The sequence below is a fragment of the Ranitomeya imitator genome, chromosome 1 (genome assembly GCF_032444005.1).
Source record: "Ranitomeya imitator isolate aRanImi1 chromosome 1, aRanImi1.pri, whole genome shotgun sequence".
Lineage (NCBI taxonomy): Eukaryota > Metazoa > Chordata > Amphibia > Anura > Dendrobatidae > Ranitomeya > Ranitomeya imitator.
This window is the reverse complement of record NC_091282.1, coordinates 180917788-180935209: the sequence shown is the minus strand read 5'-3', so window position 1 is coordinate 180935209 and position 17422 is coordinate 180917788. Positions and strand designations below refer to the sequence as shown.

At 43.7% G+C, this 17422-nt stretch overlaps 1 protein-coding gene across 1 annotated transcript in view; it reads right to left on the bottom strand.

Annotated features, from left to right (window-relative positions):
* Positions 1-17422, bottom strand: part of MAN2A1 (mannosidase alpha class 2A member 1) — a 216690-nt gene that overhangs the window by 133598 nt on the left and 65670 nt on the right. The window contains exon 3 of the mRNA XM_069752627.1: positions 10694-10838. Coding sequence (XP_069608728.1) covers positions 10694-10838 — 145 coding nt within the window. The remainder of the gene's footprint in view (positions 1-10693; positions 10839-17422) is intronic.

Below are 17422 nucleotides of genomic sequence, written 5' to 3'. Positions count from 1 at the left end.
GTCATGTAAAAAAAATGTTATTGACCTGCAGATATAGTACTTATCTGCAGGTTAATAGTTTTCTAAATACTGAGGCTGCACGATGTCTGTCTGCCTGAAGAAAATGAACTTTGTATTTCTTGGCAGCCTCTGGCTTTCAGTCATAGAGGCGTGGCCAGCAGGGCTTCAGTCGCCGCTCCGTACATAATGAGCGACAGCTTTAACCACCCCCAGGTGCAAACTGACAGCAGGCGCTATACTGATGCACATATAAGCCAGCTTTAAGTGCTGTGCTGTGCGTACAGCCATCCTTCACAATGTACTGAGCAGTGACTACAGCCATGTTTGCGGTACCTCTATGACTGAAATCCGGAGTCTGCTAGAAGGAAAAAAGTTAATTTTCTCCCGGAAGCAGGCTTTCATTGCAGTAGAAAAACAGCTTTAAAAAAGGTATTAACCTCCAGATTAACCCTATATCAGGTTAAGGGTGGAAAAATATGTCCACCAAAAATAGGATAATGGCTGAAAATACTATAGTCACGTGTATAAGTGTTTTGCAAACATAGCCATATATACTTTAGTCCATGTTATACAGTCATTTAGTCTGTATATTAAATCAAGTAAGGCAAAAATGTTATTGTAAAGCTCGTTTATCGAACAAAAAGCTTTTGAACAAACAAAATCTTTCGTCAGACTACGAGAAAAATATTTTACACTAAAAGAACCCATACATATTGGAATATAGTCACCAAAATCCACCAACTTAAGCGGGACTGGCTCACCATCTAATGTGTATGGAGCCTACTTACTCTTTCTCAATATCAGGAAAGAGAAGAATTGCGCATTTTTAATATAAAGCGCCATTTGTTCTGCCTGAACGTCTCGTCTCTTGCTTTTCAAACCACATGCACACTTGGTCAAACTGGGAGGTCAGGCAAAATAGCAGTCAGCCAAACAAGTGTTTGGCCAACAGCTAACTGATGGCTACACTTACATGGCCTCTTTATTGACAATCACAGTGCATCATTGATGGACTATAATGATCATTCACTGGTAAATTCCACTCGAACATTGGTTATGGTTCAACTCATCTATTTTCACCAACTTTGGTCTACGGAGTATGGGAACCCTTTGTTGATAAATCTGCAGACTACTACAGTCCAAGTTTTTGTGTCATATGTTTAATATAGATTTCAACACTTAAGAGAAATCAGAAACCAAGCTGTGTTGTAACCTATAGGAAAACCCAGGCAAGAAGGCAACCTCCCCCTTAACATGTATGTTTTTGTTCAGTAACTATAGCCCCTTTTGACATGGTTATGCATTACACCACATTTTTATGTGTTTGACTGGGTATTAATTTAACAGTTTCACTTATCTGCTGTGCTCAAGAAATAATCATACTGAAAGGAAATTTCTAAGATTTGATTCAATTGCATCTACTTTAAGACAGAAAGTGTATACTGTATATAAATTATGCATGCAAATTACTTTGATCACTGTGAGCTCTTGGTGCTGAAATGAATCAGTACTAAACCCAACGGAAATTAATCTCTCTCTGAAACATTCATGAGAATTAGTCGACTCATAACCCAACAAAATAATGTTCATTTCTTGCTAAAATGAACTGTCTGAAAATAAGTAGTAACAATGGCAGCAAAGCATGCATTCCTCATAGCAGAGCCGAGTGACACTAGATCTCACTTCTTATTCTTCCTACAGAACAGAAAAACCTTAATGTCTTCTGAGACTTTAAAAGTGATGACCTTTGCTAAAAGCCCCCATACGCATTAAGTAATGGTCATCCAAACCCGCTGATGTCAGCAGGATCAACAGAACATCTAATGTGTATGAGGGCCCCACAACTCCTACCTGACTGAAATGTCTGGGAAGAGAATGATCCGGCCTGTTAAATCCCAACAGCCAATTCTTTTTGAATGGTCCTCACAAAGACCACGTGAACAGTAGAGCTGAAAATAGAGGAGTTACGAAAGTGAACTGACGGCCAACCGATCAACGACAAATATCTGTTTATTTTGATACAGCAATTTCAGTAAAACGCACTTTATTACGGTCACAGGATTGCAGACAGATGCTGGTGTGACCCGGAAGAAACATTTATTCTCTGAGGTCTGTTGGTAATTCTGCGACTACATTATTTACAGTAATGGGGTTTTCGAGAACCCATGACAGCATCACCTCAGATAGGGGTCCGCCATTCAAGGACAGGAAACCTACGGAATAAAAGGGCTCTTCCGTGTATTCTGACTAACATCTCAGGGCATCACTGCAGCCCGCCCTCTTCGCTGTGCAGTGCGTCAGAGAAAGGCGAAAGACTGGAGCTGCAGCCAGCAAGTAGGGAGGAGAGGTGAGCATTTGATTATTTTTTATGTATGAAGCATTATATGGGGCTCATTTTGTATGGACCAATATTTGGGGTGCATTATGTATGCAGCAATATATGGGGTCCATTATTCTATATGGCACAATATATGGGGTCCATTATTCTGTACAGAGCATTATGTGGGGCATATTATTCTGTATGGAGCAATATAGGAGGTCGATTATTCTGTATGAAGCATTATATGGAGTCCATTATTCTGTATAGAGCAATATATGAGGTCCATTATTCTGTATGAAGCATTATATGGAGTCCATTATTCTGTATTGAGCAGCACTGTATGGGATCTGTTATTCTGTACAGAGCATTATGTGGGGCATATTATTCTGTATGGAGCAATATATGAGGTCGATTATTCTGTATGAAGCATTATATGGAGTCCATTATTCTGTATTGAGCAGCATAGTATGGGATCTATTATTCTGTACAGTGCATTACGTGGGGCATATTATTCTGTATGTAGCAATATATTGGGCTGATTATGCAATATGGAGCAATAAATGGGGCCCATTATACTAAATGGAGGACTACATTGTCCGGTGTAAAATGAAAAGTCTACAGTCACTCTGGCTGCAGACTTTTGAATCCTCCAGCGCACGCACTGTGCACTGCGAGGATTCGCCAGGTTATGCGCTATTGTAGAATTTACAATATATATATCACTCATGTAATGTAAGTAGTAAGTGAAATTTTTGGCATTGAACTATACTTATTTTTCTCTTCTGTAGCTGTGCATCATGAATCGTGGAATGTGTCAAAGGGGCCCACAGACTTTTGACCGAGGCCCACAAAGACCTGTAGCCAGCCCTGACGGCGCCTCTCTACAACATCAGTTGTTTAAAGAGCATGAGAGGACACCATTAAAGAACAGTATTTTTTCTTCTAAACACTGCATTTCTATCAAAACAGCGATATTGCCTTTAAAAGTTAAGGCCATTATTAATTTTGACACTTTGTAATCTCACAAGGGAGAAGGTGTCCTGCTCTGATTCATTGAGCCTAGAAGACCAAGGAAGACCTGCACGCTTTTAGGCTCTAGTCTTGATTTTTTTTTTTTTTTAAATTGGAGTAGCTAACCAAACCTTGTCAAGGTTGCGCTTAGCTCTGTTAAATGAGTTCGGCAGCGCTCAATGGATATGCCCAAAATCAAAATCATTGAGGTAAGTTATGACCAATGCTTCTTTCTTTTATAGGCTAGTTGTTATTTCTGCTATAATACAATCATAAAGACTCGAGGGCCCACTGACAACGGAAAGGAAGGACCCGAAACTGAAAGCCGGGTTTCTCCTTTTATGCCGAGTGCTACTCTCAGGAAGTTTTGGTGTTCCATGTGAATTGGAACGGGATAGTACACATCCTTTAAATCCTGGAATACCATATAGCAACCTGAAACCAGAAGAATTCATTGCCCAATTTATAGACTCTATATCAAACTCTCAGGAATCTGTTCAGCCTCGTCAGGGTGTAACAGGTAGGACTATATTAAATCCTAACTGTACAGGTTTTGATTAGGGGCACCTGTGGAGCTCAGTACATGATCAGGCTAGGTGTTCACGGCTGAAAGGCACTGCAAACTGGATGCCTCTTGGAACTGAACAGAAAGACAGGCCAGAGACTCTCTGAGCTGAGATTGCACAAGGCTGTGTGCAGAGAACAAAAAGTATCAGTGGTTCCTATGGACAATAGCTGTCTAGTTAGCACCTAGACAAGGCTAGGGTTTTACTTTTTTTATTTCGGTTTAATATACACTGCCATCCCTCCAGTGATGAGGGCAAGACTACCTTCCTTTCAGGGTTTTTTTTTTTTACCCCCTTTTGATGGGGGGGGGGGATTATTTTCAGGAAGGGTTCGCCACTCCTCCACAAGACGTAACCTCACTTTGCTTCAATGGAAACAGGGATTCCCAGCCAGACATCCAGACTAGTACTCATAGAATGTCAGAATTGGAAGGGACCTCAAGGGTTGTGTCTGACTCCCTTCTAAATGCAGGATTCACTAAACCATCTCAGACAGTTGTCTGTCCAGTCTATGTTTGAGGACATCCATTGAAGGACAACTCACCACCTCTCGTGACAGCCTGTGCCACTCATAGATCACCCTCACTGTCAAAAAGATTTTTCTAATAACTAATCTGTATCTTCTCCTTTGCAGTTTCATTCCATTGCTTCTCATGTTTCCACTTGCAAATGAGAATATGGATGATCCATCTACACTGACATCCCTTCAGACATTAGCACAGCTGTTAAGTCTCCTCATAGCCTTCTTTTCTGCAAGCGAAACATTCCCAGATCCTTTAATTGTTCCTCGTAGGACATACTTTGCAGTCCCGCTCATCATCCTGGTAGCTCTTCTCTGAACTTGCTCCACTTTTTCAATGTGTTTCTTAAAATGTGAACACAGTATTTTAGATGAGGCCCGAACAAGGAGAAGGGGGTAATTACGGTACTTCATGTGATCTAGACTATGCTTCTCTTAACACATCCTAGAACTGTGTTTGTTTTTTTGCTGCTGCATCACACTGTTGACCCATGTGCAGTCTGTGATCCTTTAGTATACCCAAGTCTTTTTCACATGTGCTGTTGCCGAGTTCAATTCCTCCCATTCTGTAATTTTCAGTTTTCTGGCCAATACGTAGTATTTTGCATTTCTCCCTGTTAAATACCATTCTATTAGTCGCTGTCCATTGTTCAAGATTATCTAGATCCTTCGGAATACTTTCTCTGTCTTCTCTAGTGTTAGCTATCCCTCCTAGCCTTAATCTTTCTGCAAATTTGACCTTGCCCTGCCTCAACTGTACAGCAGCTACAATCCAACAAGGGGAGGCCAATTCAGTTTAGAATGGCCATTAACAACCTGAATTTGGTAACTTTGCCTTGAACAGTGAATATTCCCTGAACTTGTTTTTTTGTCACTCATTTCCTAGGTTTTCCCTAATAAGGAAAATTACAAGAAACCCCAATTACAAGGTAAACATTGACGGAAGTCACTTACTGCTCAAGAACCGTTTAGGTACAGAAGGAGGAATAATTTCTTCTGAATTATCTCCTTTGGAGGCTGTTGTTTTGTCCATCCTGCTAGCATAATCAAACTTTTCTTGTGCTGCCGCTGGATGCTGCTGAGGGTCTTCATAGGCTTTCACCTAGCTGCTCCTCCGCTGGATTGCTAGCAGCTTTCATCCTTTCAAATGCCCTACCAAACATCACTGACAAATAGAATTAGGCACTTCTCCCAGCATACACTGGAAGTGGTTCCATCACTTCTGGTGCTCCTGATGTCACTAGAGTGCTCTTCACAGACCTGTGCGTCATAAGCAGTCCTGGGACAACACGGCAGCCGGAGACACATCAGTTTACTATGCTAAAGCTGTCCAGCGTACACTCAGAAGCTGATTTTCCCCTTTCCAACTGCTGTGGCGCCTCCAGGACCCACCTGCTCCAGCCGCAGTAGTGCTATACCATTACCCAGGCCCTGGTCCGGTCGCCTGGGAAGTCATCTTGTCCCACGTTGATCATTTCCCTGGATATAGGTTCCCTCTACAAGTACAGGAAACCAATTGATACGGTGGAGAGGAGAGGCACTATCCTATTATTCTATAGGTTTCTTGTCCTTGAAGGGTGGACCCCCTCTCAGGTAGTGCAGTCATGGGTGATCGGAAAATAAAGAGAATTTTACTGAAATTGCAGGTGGTAAGTGCAGCTTCTTTTGCTCCCCTGTGAATTATTATGATCTTTTACAAGTATCAAGGGGAGCACGGCAAGACATGGCTATTATAATGTATACTAGATGGTGGCCCGATTCGAACGCATCGGGTATTCTGGAATATGCATGTCCACGTAGTATATTGCCCAGCCACGTAGTATATTGCCCAGCCACGTAGTATATTGCACAGCCATGTAGTATATTGCCCAGCGACGTAGTATACAGCACAGAGCCACGTAGTATATTGCCCAGTCACGTACTATATTGCCCAGCTACGCAGTATATTGCCCAGCGACGTAGTATACAGCACAGAGCATATTGCCCAGCCGCGTAGTATATTGCCCAGTTGCGTAGTATATTGCCCAGTTACGTAGTATACAGCACAGAGCCACGTAGTATATTGCCCAGCCGCGTGGCATATTGTCCAGCGACGTAGTATACAGCACAGAGCATATTGCCCAGTTACGTAGTATATTGCCCAGCCACGTAGTATACAGCACAGAGACACGTAGTATATTGCCCAGCTACGTAGTATATTGCCCAGCCATGTATGTCACAGGTTAAAAAATAAAAAATAAACATACTCACCTTCTGATCAGAGGGCCCCTTGTAGTTCTGTCACCTGTTCGCCAGCTTCCGGTCCCAGGGTGTGATGACGTCGCGGTCACATGACCATGACGTCATGGAAGGTCCTTCTCGCGCAGGACCTGTGATGACGTCGCGGTCACATGACCGTGACGTAATGGAAGGTCCTTGTCGCATACCTACTTTAGCACCGGAGCGTCGCGAGGAGCGGGAAAGGCGCCGGAGGGTGAGTATATGATGATTTTTAATTTTTTTAAATATTTTTAACATTAGATCTTTTTACTATTGACGCTGCATAGGCAGCATCAATAGTAAAAACTTAGTCACACAGGGTTAATAGCGGCGGTAACGGAGTGAGTTACCCGCAGCATAACGCGGTCCGTTACCGCTGGCATTAACCCTGTGTGAGTGGTGACTGCGGGGAGTATGGAGCGGGCACTGACGGCAGGGGAGTAGGGAGGGACTAATCGGACTGTGGCCATCGCTGATTGGTCGCGGCAGCCATGACAGGCAGCTGGCGAGACCAATCAGCGACTTGGATTCCATGACAGACAGAGGCCGCGACCAATGAATATCTGTGACAGACAGACGGAAGTAGAAAGAAAACACCGTGTGCACTGCTACAAAACTGGTGCTAAGACTTAGGTTCCCAAACCATCAATATATATATAACATAGAAGTCTAGCACTCAACTTCAGTAACCGTAGAAACGATTTTATTGGTAGCACAAGAAACGTTTCAGTCCCTTGGGACTTTCATCAGTCACGTGCCTATGAAGGCCAATAGGGTCAGTAGGAATGAGCTGAAAAAAATGTTGCTGACTATGGCGCATAGGTAAAACGCCCTAGTAGCATAGATACAAGGCTTGAGAGCACAGGGAATCTAGTGGGGAATGACCACCTATCGGGTAGGACACCCGCAATGCTGAGGATGCTGGATGGGGAGGGGAAGACGAACCACCTCTAGACACGGCGTCCACCGCAACTGAGCGTTTCTTGTGCTACCAATAAAATCGTTTCTACGGTTACTGAAGTTGAGTGCTAGACTTCTATGTTATATATAGACAGACGGAAGTGACCCTTAGACAATTATATAGTAGATATTTTTTTGTTTGATCCAATTTTTTCCTTGCAACTAGGTGTGGTGGTAGTGCCAGCTTATTTTTCTTTGGTCTTTCTACTAAGAACGAAGAATAATCAGATAACTAATTTTGTAGAATGTTCACAGCTCTATCTATTGAGTAGCGGCCATGAATGACATTGCAAGATTTGATACAATCACTTGATTGGGAGTGAACTTACAGCATGGCCATTACAAAAAGTAAAGGTACCGTCACACTTAGCGATGCTGCAGAGATATAGACAACGAGCCGATCGCTGGAGCGTCGCTGTTTAGGTCGCTGTAGAGACGTCAAACACAGCAACTCCAGAACAATGCAGGAGCGATCCAGTGACGTAACGGCGACTCACTTCTCGTTCTCGCTGGTTGTTAGCTCCATGTCAAACAGCCGGAGTGTACCGATCCGACACACATCTAGGGGCCCTATGCTCGTTGCTGGCGTCGTTGCTTTTGATGTCAAACATGACGATACACGCCGACCTGGCGACGAAATAAAGTTCTGGACTTCTAGCTCCGACCAGCGATGGCATAGCGGGATCCAGATCGCTGCTGTGTGTCAAACACAACGAGATCGCTATCCAGGACGCTGCAACGTCACGGATCGTTGTCGTTCTCATTGCAAAGTTGCTGAGTGTGATGGTACCTTAAGTCTGTGCCATTTTTCAGAGCGCCACAGAGTCAGATTATCACAGTTTCAATACTGATAACCCATTATAAAAACTTGGTTTGCTGAATATCTGTTATCCATGTATAATTAAGGAATCAGGACCTAAAACAAGTCTACGTTTACTCAATCTGTCCAAGTAAACTGACTAATAGCAGGCTGGCCTTAATATATACCGTATATACTCGAGTATAAGCCAAGATTTTCAGCCCATTTTTTGGGGTTGAAAGTCCCCCTCTCGGCTTATACTCGAGTCATACCCAGGGGTCGGCAGGGGAGGGGGAGCGGGGGCTGTATTATACTCACCCACTCCTGGCGCGGTCCGTGCAGGTCCCTGCTTCCCCGGCGCCGCAGCTTCTTCCTGTACTGAGCGTACACATGGTACCGCTCATTACAGTAATGAATATGAGGCTCCACCTCCCATAGCGGTGGAGCCGCATATTGATTACTGTAATGAGTGGTAACGGTGACCGCTCAATACAGGAAGCTGCGGCACCGGGGAAGCAGGGACTGCACCGCGCCAGGAGTAGGTGAGTATAATGGGGAGGGGAACGCAGCGCTGTGCGATATTCACCTGCTCCTCGCTCCAGCGCCGCTCCATCTTCAGCGTCTTCTGCAGTGACGCTCAGGTCAGAGGGCGCGATGACGTGGTTAGTGCGCGCCCTCTGCCTGAACGTCAGTGCAGAAGACGCTGAAGATGGAGCGGCACCGGAACGAAGTCAGGTGAATATTGAAAGTGCCGGGGGCCTGAGCAACAGAGAGGTGAGTATGTGATTTTTTTTTTTTTTTAATTGCAGCAACAGCAAATGGGGCAAGTGTCTATATGGAGCATCTTATGGGGTCATAATCAACGTTTGTGCAGCACTATATGGTGCAAATATCTTTATGGGGCATCTTATGGGGCCATAATTAACATTTGTGGAGCATTATATGGGGCAAGTGTCTGTATGGAGCATCTTATGGGGCCATAATCAGCATTTGTGCAGAATTATATTGGGCAAAAGTGTCTATGGAGCATCTTATGGGGCCCATTATGAACTGCATGGAGCATTATATGGGGCTCCTGATTCAATATGGATATTCAAAGACACTTAACCTACTGATGTCTCAATTAATTTTACTTTTATTGGTATCTATTTTTACTTTTGACATTTACAGGTAGCTGCTGTATTTTCCACTCTAGGCTTACACTCGAATCATTAAGTTTTAGGGGGGGGGGGGGGGTCGGCTTATACTTGAGTACATACGGTATACAGAAATGAAGCAGGAGTAAAAACAGAGGAAAAATTGACGCACTGAACAAGAGCTCATAATGAACTTTATTATATGGGCATGGGAAATTAATGATCTTGGGTACTGTAGGTAATCCAAAAACAGGAAAGCCCTTTGGTGGAATTGGGCAATTGATTTTTTTTTTTTTTTTTTTTTTTTTAAGAAGCAGAATAGTTTCATGTTATGAAATTTGGTAAATTGATAATGGGGAAGTGTGTCTAGAGTTACTTTACAGTCAGTACATAAAATTATCTAAAAGATTTCCTTCACTTCATGAAAGCAGCATTACAGCTTAAAGTGCACAATATCACTTCCTGCAATTTGCTCCAGCCAGCTTTTCTTTATATTTAATACCATTTATGAGTATTCTACATATTCAATCAATACAAAAGTGTCTGTAAGGACACACGTATTGTAATTTTGTTTTAATCAGCTCCGAGATAATACAAGAGTACATATGAATCAGACCAAATTCTATTTCATGGTTCATAGGCTCAGATATTACCAGATCACTAAACCCAGGAAGTTATCTGCATTTCCCTTGTGTGCATTTTTTTTTTTATTAGAATAGAAAGTAGTAGTTGTATTTGTGGGAGTAAGTAATTTTAACCCCAACATGGAAATTGATCGAAAGAATAAAAAACACAAAAAAGAAAAAAAAAAAGGGGGGGGGGGGGGAATTAGATTTCCATAAGTAAGCAAGAATGCTAGATTGGTGGGAATGCAAAGAGAAATTAGGATGGTAATTAATTATTTATCCAATAGGTATCCAGTGAGGCTTACAATTTATCAGGTTAACAATGAAATCAGTTGATGCCACGTGGACAGCTCATTTCTCGACTGTACGATGAGATTCTGAATAAACCCTCTGATTTAAGAGTGTACAAAGACATAGCCAAAGTATTTTTACATATTATATCTACATGAACATAAACTTTAACAGCATTACATAAAATGGTATATGCAACATTTACCTGGATCATTGTGAGAGTGAGGCACAAGGAAAACCTGAAGAATTTCATTATCCCACTCGTGTTCATCATAGGTTATATCAAATCCTTGTTTCCATACACCACCATCTGGATTATCAAATGGAAGCATTTCATATACATCCAGCATCTACCAAAAAAAAAAAAAATTATATAAATATATATTAAAGTTAACAGGTTCGTACTCAATGGCTAGGAGATAAGTGCGGGCAAAAAACTTCAGTTTCATGGGCAAACGATTAAAAGGCTTATATCCACATTTTACTTTTATATTGATGGCCTATCCTTAAGATATATCCTAACTATCGGATTGTGGGGGTGCAACACCCGGCAATCCCGCAGATTAGCTGTGCTGGCGGCCAACTGTGCTCAGTTGCAGAGCAGAACTACCCAGCTCCGCCAACTGTGCAGTGTCTGACCAACTACTACAAATCTGCCCCCTATTAAGGCTGCAAAGTCAACCCACAGGTGTGCAGTGCCCTATTAAGGAACAGCCTAAGACATAATACACACACATACCAATATTTCAATGCCTATAGTCACCCATTCAAAAGCCATTTTGGGTGGGGTTAGCATAAGCCCAGATTCATTTGGAGGTTGGTCTGTAGGATTGTCCAATCAAAATAAACTGTTGGCATGAGTACGAGTCTACAACGTTCCACCTTGCCCCCTGCCCAATCTGATGCTATAGATTATTGCATAAATAGAAGGCTATGACTAGATGTAAATGGTCAGAATTAAAGTTAGTGCAGACCACAGGAAAGAGAGATGCTATGGCAATGTGAGTAGCTAGCTATTTGGGCACTATGGGAGAAACTTACCAGCAAAACAGATTGTGGTAATATGAATAAGTATGGAACCACATAACATCAATGGTGGCTTACTTCAAGGACCAACGCTACATAGGTAAATAATAGAGTTATAATGAGAAATGGACTTGGCACCACAAGGCCTAAACCAAAGTACTTTCTTGTGCAAAGATTACAACTGCCATGTGACCATGCACTGCATCATCAGCAACACATGGCCCAGATCAAAAGCATGACATTCAAATACGTCTGATCTCCTACTCTGGAATAGCCACTGCACCCCTGAATCCCATGTACTTCTCTCTCTCTGTTCTAAGTGGTACTTTGCTCCTTTTTCCCTGACTTTAATTCCATGTATCATTCTGAAAATTCTCTGACTGCATATTGAGATGTCTGTGCTCCTCACACCTAGCCCCATCTTTTGATCTTATCCTGCCTCTGTCTTCATTTTTGGTGGAGAAATGTTGTATTAACTGCAATCTGCTAATTGTCTCCTGCTGTGGACTGTCCTCCACCTCCTTTCCTCTCCTCCCTCTCCTCTGACTTCATTTCTTGGTCATTTGAATGGTATAAGTGGGTCAGATCTGACTTCAGTCTGATGTGACAATTTCAAGTGACATATTTTAAGTGTATCATCTGAAATATACCAGAAGTAGTCCAGAAATCGGCCAGACGGTAAGACTAATCACTATCTTCTCAATTTACTTGCCTTTCTTTTTCTCCCCTGCTCTTTAACCATGTTCACATTTTCCTCCACTAATCCTCAATCTCCTCCACTAACCCCATATCCTTGCACCCTCAAACCACATAACTATCTCCCCCTCTCTCTTACACCCCACCTCGCTTCATCTGCAGACCTGTTTTCTAACCTCAGACCTCTACCATTAAAATATAATATAAGCCAATCACTCTCCTTCACCCACCTGCTTCTTTCTCTGCTTATTCTCACTGCTGGCGACACATCCCCAATCCTGCCCCCCCCCCCCCCCCCCCCACCTCATTCATCACTAATCCTCACCCCTATCCTTCTCACACTATGAGAAACTATCGCAACCCCTCACACTTAAAATCTGTGCCACTGACCCCCACCCCCCTGCTTCCTCTCTCTGGGGCACTTTGGAATGCCCGCTCTATATGCAACAAGCTCCATGTGATCCACGATCTCTTTACTTCCCGAAACCTTCCCTTCCTGGCCCTCACTGAGACCTGGCTGACGCCCCCTGACACGGCCTTGCCTGCAGCACTGAGCTATGGTTGCCTCCAATTTACCCACACTCCTCACTCTGGCAACAGACATGGTGGAGGAGTGGGTATCCTTTCTAAAAACTGTTCCTTCAACCCTATCCAACCCACACCCTCCCTTATCCTCCATTCTTTCGAGGTTCACTCTGTCCGTATCTACTCTCCCTCCAATCTCCAAATGGCTGTCATATACCGACCACCGGGCTCAGCCACTGCCTTCATCGACCAATTCTCCACCTGGCTCCTTCACTTTCTCTCTGCCGACGTCCCCACCATCATCATGGGTGACTTTAATATCCCTACTGACACCAGCCAGCCAGCAGCCTCCAAACTACTGGCCCTTACCTCATCCTTTGGACTCACTCAGTGGTCCTCCACAGCCACCCACACAGACGGACATACACTAGACCTCATCTTCACCCGCCTCTGTTCCTTATCTAATCTCACAACCTCTCCCTTCCCCCTATCTGACCACCATCTACTCACCTTCTCATCCTTGACCTCCTCACCTGCCCCCCATGTCCAGCCAATACCACATCCTCGCAGAAACCTCGCACATCTAGACATTCACAGACTCTCAGACTCTCTCCTACCCCTGTCCTCCATATCTTCACTCCACGACACGGACAGCGCCACCGCTTTCTATAACTCCACCATCACATCAGCCATAGACTCAGTCGCCCCTCTCATGCATGGCACAGTGCGACGAACCAATAGGCAACCTTGGCATAACAATCTCACAAAAAAACTTCAACAAGCATCCAGGGTTGCAGAGCGGCGTTGGAAGAAAACACATCTGCCAGACGACTTGACTGCTTTCAAACAAGCTACATTTGACTTCAAATTAGCCGTCACATCCGCTAAACAGACCCATTTCACTAACCTTGTATCTTCACTATCCTACAACCCAAAACAACTATTCAGCACATTTAACTCCCTCCTCCGCCCACCACTGCCACCTCCTACTCCCCTCATCTCCTCCAAGGACTTTGCCACCTACTTCAAAAACGAGATTGACCAAACAGGGCAAACCTTTACTGTTCCATCACACCAACCACTCCATATACCAGACCTCTGCCCTTCCCTAATAACCTCCCTCTCCAACATCACTGAAGGAGAGCTTACTCGGCTCTTTTCCAAATCGCACCTCACCACCTGTGCACTTGACCCCATCCCCTCCCACCTGCTCCCCAACCTCACTAACATGCTCATTCCAGCCCTAACCCATCTCTTCAACCTATCGCTATCTTCTGGTACCTTCCCCTCGGCCTTCAAACATGCCACCATCACACCCATCCTCAAAAAAACTAACCTTGACCCAACTGCTATGCCCAGCTACCGCCCCATATCACTGCTCCCATTTGCTTCAAAACTCCTTGAGCAGCATGTCCATGTTCAAATTTCCTCCCACCTCTCATCTAACTTCCTCCTTGACAACCTCCAATCTGGCTTCTGCCCCCACCACTCCACCGAAACTGTCCTGACAAATTACTAATGACTTACTCACAGCCAAAGCTAGCAGACAGTTCTCCATCCTCCTCCTTCTTGACCTGTCCTCTGCTTTTGACACAGTCGATCACTGCCTACTGCTACATATTCTTTCTTCCCTTGGCATCAAAGACCTTGCCCTGTCCTGGATTGCCTCATACCTTTCCGACCGCACATTTAGCGTTTCACACTCCCACACTAAGTCCTCATCCCGCCCTCTCTCTGTTGGAGTCCCTCAAGGCTCTGTCCTAGGGCCCCTACTTTTTTCCATCTATACTCTTGGCCTAGGACAACTCAAAGTCCCACGGCTTCCAGTACCACCTGTATGCGGACGACACTCAGATCTACCTCTCTGGCCCAGATGTCACCTCTCTGCTGTCCAGAATCCCGAAGTGTCTGTCAGCCATATCCTCCTTCACCTCTCACTTCCTAAAACTCAATGTAGACAAAACCGAACTCATCTTTCCCCCATCTCACGTATCCCCCCTACCTGACCTATCTATTATGGTAAACGGTATCACTCTCTCTCCCGCACCTGCAATCCGCTGCCTTGGGGTAACTCTCGACTCTGTCCTGTCCTTCAAACCGCACGTCCAAACTCTTGCCACCTCCTGTCGCCTCCAACTCAAAAATATTGCCAGAATCCATTCCTTCCTCAGCCCACAATCTACCAAAACTCTTGTGCATGCCCTCATCTCCCGCCTCGACTACTGCAACACCCTCCTCTGTGGCCTCCCCGCTAACTCTCTTGCACCACTCCAGTCTGTCCTCAACTCTGCTGCCCGGCTAATCCACCTCTCTCCTCGCTACTCCCCTCTGCAAATCCCTCCACTGGCTCCCAATTCCCCAACGAATCCAGTTCAAACTACTAACACTGATCTACAAAGCCATCCAGAACCTGTCCCTCCCTATATCTCTGAACTAATCTCCCAATATCTTCCCTCACGTAATCTCCGATCCTCCCAAGACCTCCTACTCTCCTCCACACTTATTCGTTCCACACACAACCGCCTCCAAGATTTCTCCCGAATATCCCCCATCCTCTGGAATTCCATGCCAACACGTCCAACTATCGACCACCCTCGGCTCCTTCAGACGGAACCTAAAAACCCATTTCTTCAAGAAAGCCTACAGCCTGCAATAACCATTCTGCCGCCTCGCCAGAGCCGCCGCCTTGTCCTTACCTTCTGCCTCTTCCCCACTATCCCATAGAATGTAAGTCCACAAGGACAAAGTCCTCTCCCCTCTGTACCAGTCTGTCACTGTAAATTTGTTTACTGTAAACGATATCTATAACTCTGTATGTAACCCCTTTCTAATGTACAGCACCATGGAATTAATGGTGCTATATAAATAATTAATAATAATAAAATTTACCAAATGGTCACTTGGGCACAGGTTTAAAAGTACTGCAGCAATACAGTTTACATTCAGAAACAATAGCAAACCACGTTCAGTGTCAAGTGCCCTAGTTATAGTTTCTGCTCTATTTTTCTTTTTGCGGTTACTAGAATCTATACAAGCTGTGTGACAGGCTTATTTTCTAGAATTGCTACATATCTACTCAATACGGCAACTTTTACTGTTTTTAGAAAGATTTTCTATACTCAGCAGTACTGGCTTTTTAATAAAAATGTAAAACCCCCATCAGTAATTTTATTTTTAAAAACAAATCAGAGCAACTATCAGAAATATCTTATCCCAAAGGGAGAAATGGCAAGGTCCCTGGATGCCCCTTTCATGGCCACTAACTTGTCTTGCATCCTATTGTGTATTTGGTGGGCACTAGTGATGAGCAAGTATACTCATTACTCGAGTTTCTCCAAGCATGCTCATGTGGTCTCCTAGTATTTGTTAGTGCTCAGAGATTTAATTTGTGTCGCCGCAGCTGCTAGACAACCTGAACACATGTGGGGACTCGCTAACAAACAGGCAACCCCCACATGTATTCAGGCTGTCTAGCAGTCGCAAATCATGCAGCTGCGCCGACAATCTCCGAGCGAGTACAAAATACAGACCATCCGAGCACGCTCGGAGAAACCCAAGTAACGAGTATACTCGCTCATCCCTAGTGGGCATCTATAAAAGGCAGCTATAATACTTGTTGAACACCAACATTAAAAAGACATTGGGGCATATTTATCAGCACTATAATTCTTTAGTGGTGCAAACTTAAGCTGGATATACACTGGACGATTTGTGAAGGAGAATCCCCTAGGAAATCTTGATTCCCAATACCTGGGCAGTGTAAGAAGACTGCCAATCACCTGAAAACCTAGAAAAACTTTTTCATTGAGTGAAATGATATTTAAAGGGAACCCATCACCAAGGTGTCCATATATAAACTAAAAGCACTAACTTTAAAACGGGTGGCCTCAAGGACAAATAACATTTTAATCAATAGATCTTGGAATAAAAATAAGTTCCACAATTGGTGTTAAAAAAAAAAAAAAAAAAAGTTACTGTGCTTAGATAATCTTGTATAGGGAATCTGTCAACAGAAATAACACTATTAATCTGCAGAGATGTGGTTAATCTGCAGGTTAATAGCGTTATCATGGTGTCCGGATCCTGCACGCAGACGGGAGAAAATGAACTTTAGGGTAAGTTCACACAGGATGTTTTTGCTGCCTTTTTTTTCTGCAGCAAAACCTTATCTTGGCAGGAAAGAAGCTGCATCAAAAACGCAGGTTTAGGGTAGGTTTATACAGGACGTTTTTGCTGTGTATTTTCGCTGCTTTTTTATGCTAATTTTCAGCTGCTTTTTACAGCACCAGCAAAGCCTATGAGATTTCAGAAATCTCATGCAAACACATTGGTTTTTTGTTTGATCAGTATTTTGTGCTTTGCTGTGTTTTTTTGACAGAGCATGTCACTTCTGTCAGCGTTTTTGCTGCGTTTTTTCACCCATTGACTTGAATGGATGTTAAAAAAAAAAACGCAGCAAAAACGCAGGTATCATTATTTGCTGCATTTTTGCTGCTGAATATCCAAGGACATTGTCAGTGCTAAAGAGAAAAAAAATGCACCAAATACGCACCTAAACCTGCGTTTTTGACACAGCTTCTTTCCTGCCAAGATGATCAGGTTTTGCTGCAGAAAAAAAAGCAGCAAAAACGCCCAGTGTGAACTTACCTTTAGGTGTGTTTTTGTTGCTTTTTTTTTTTCTCTTTGT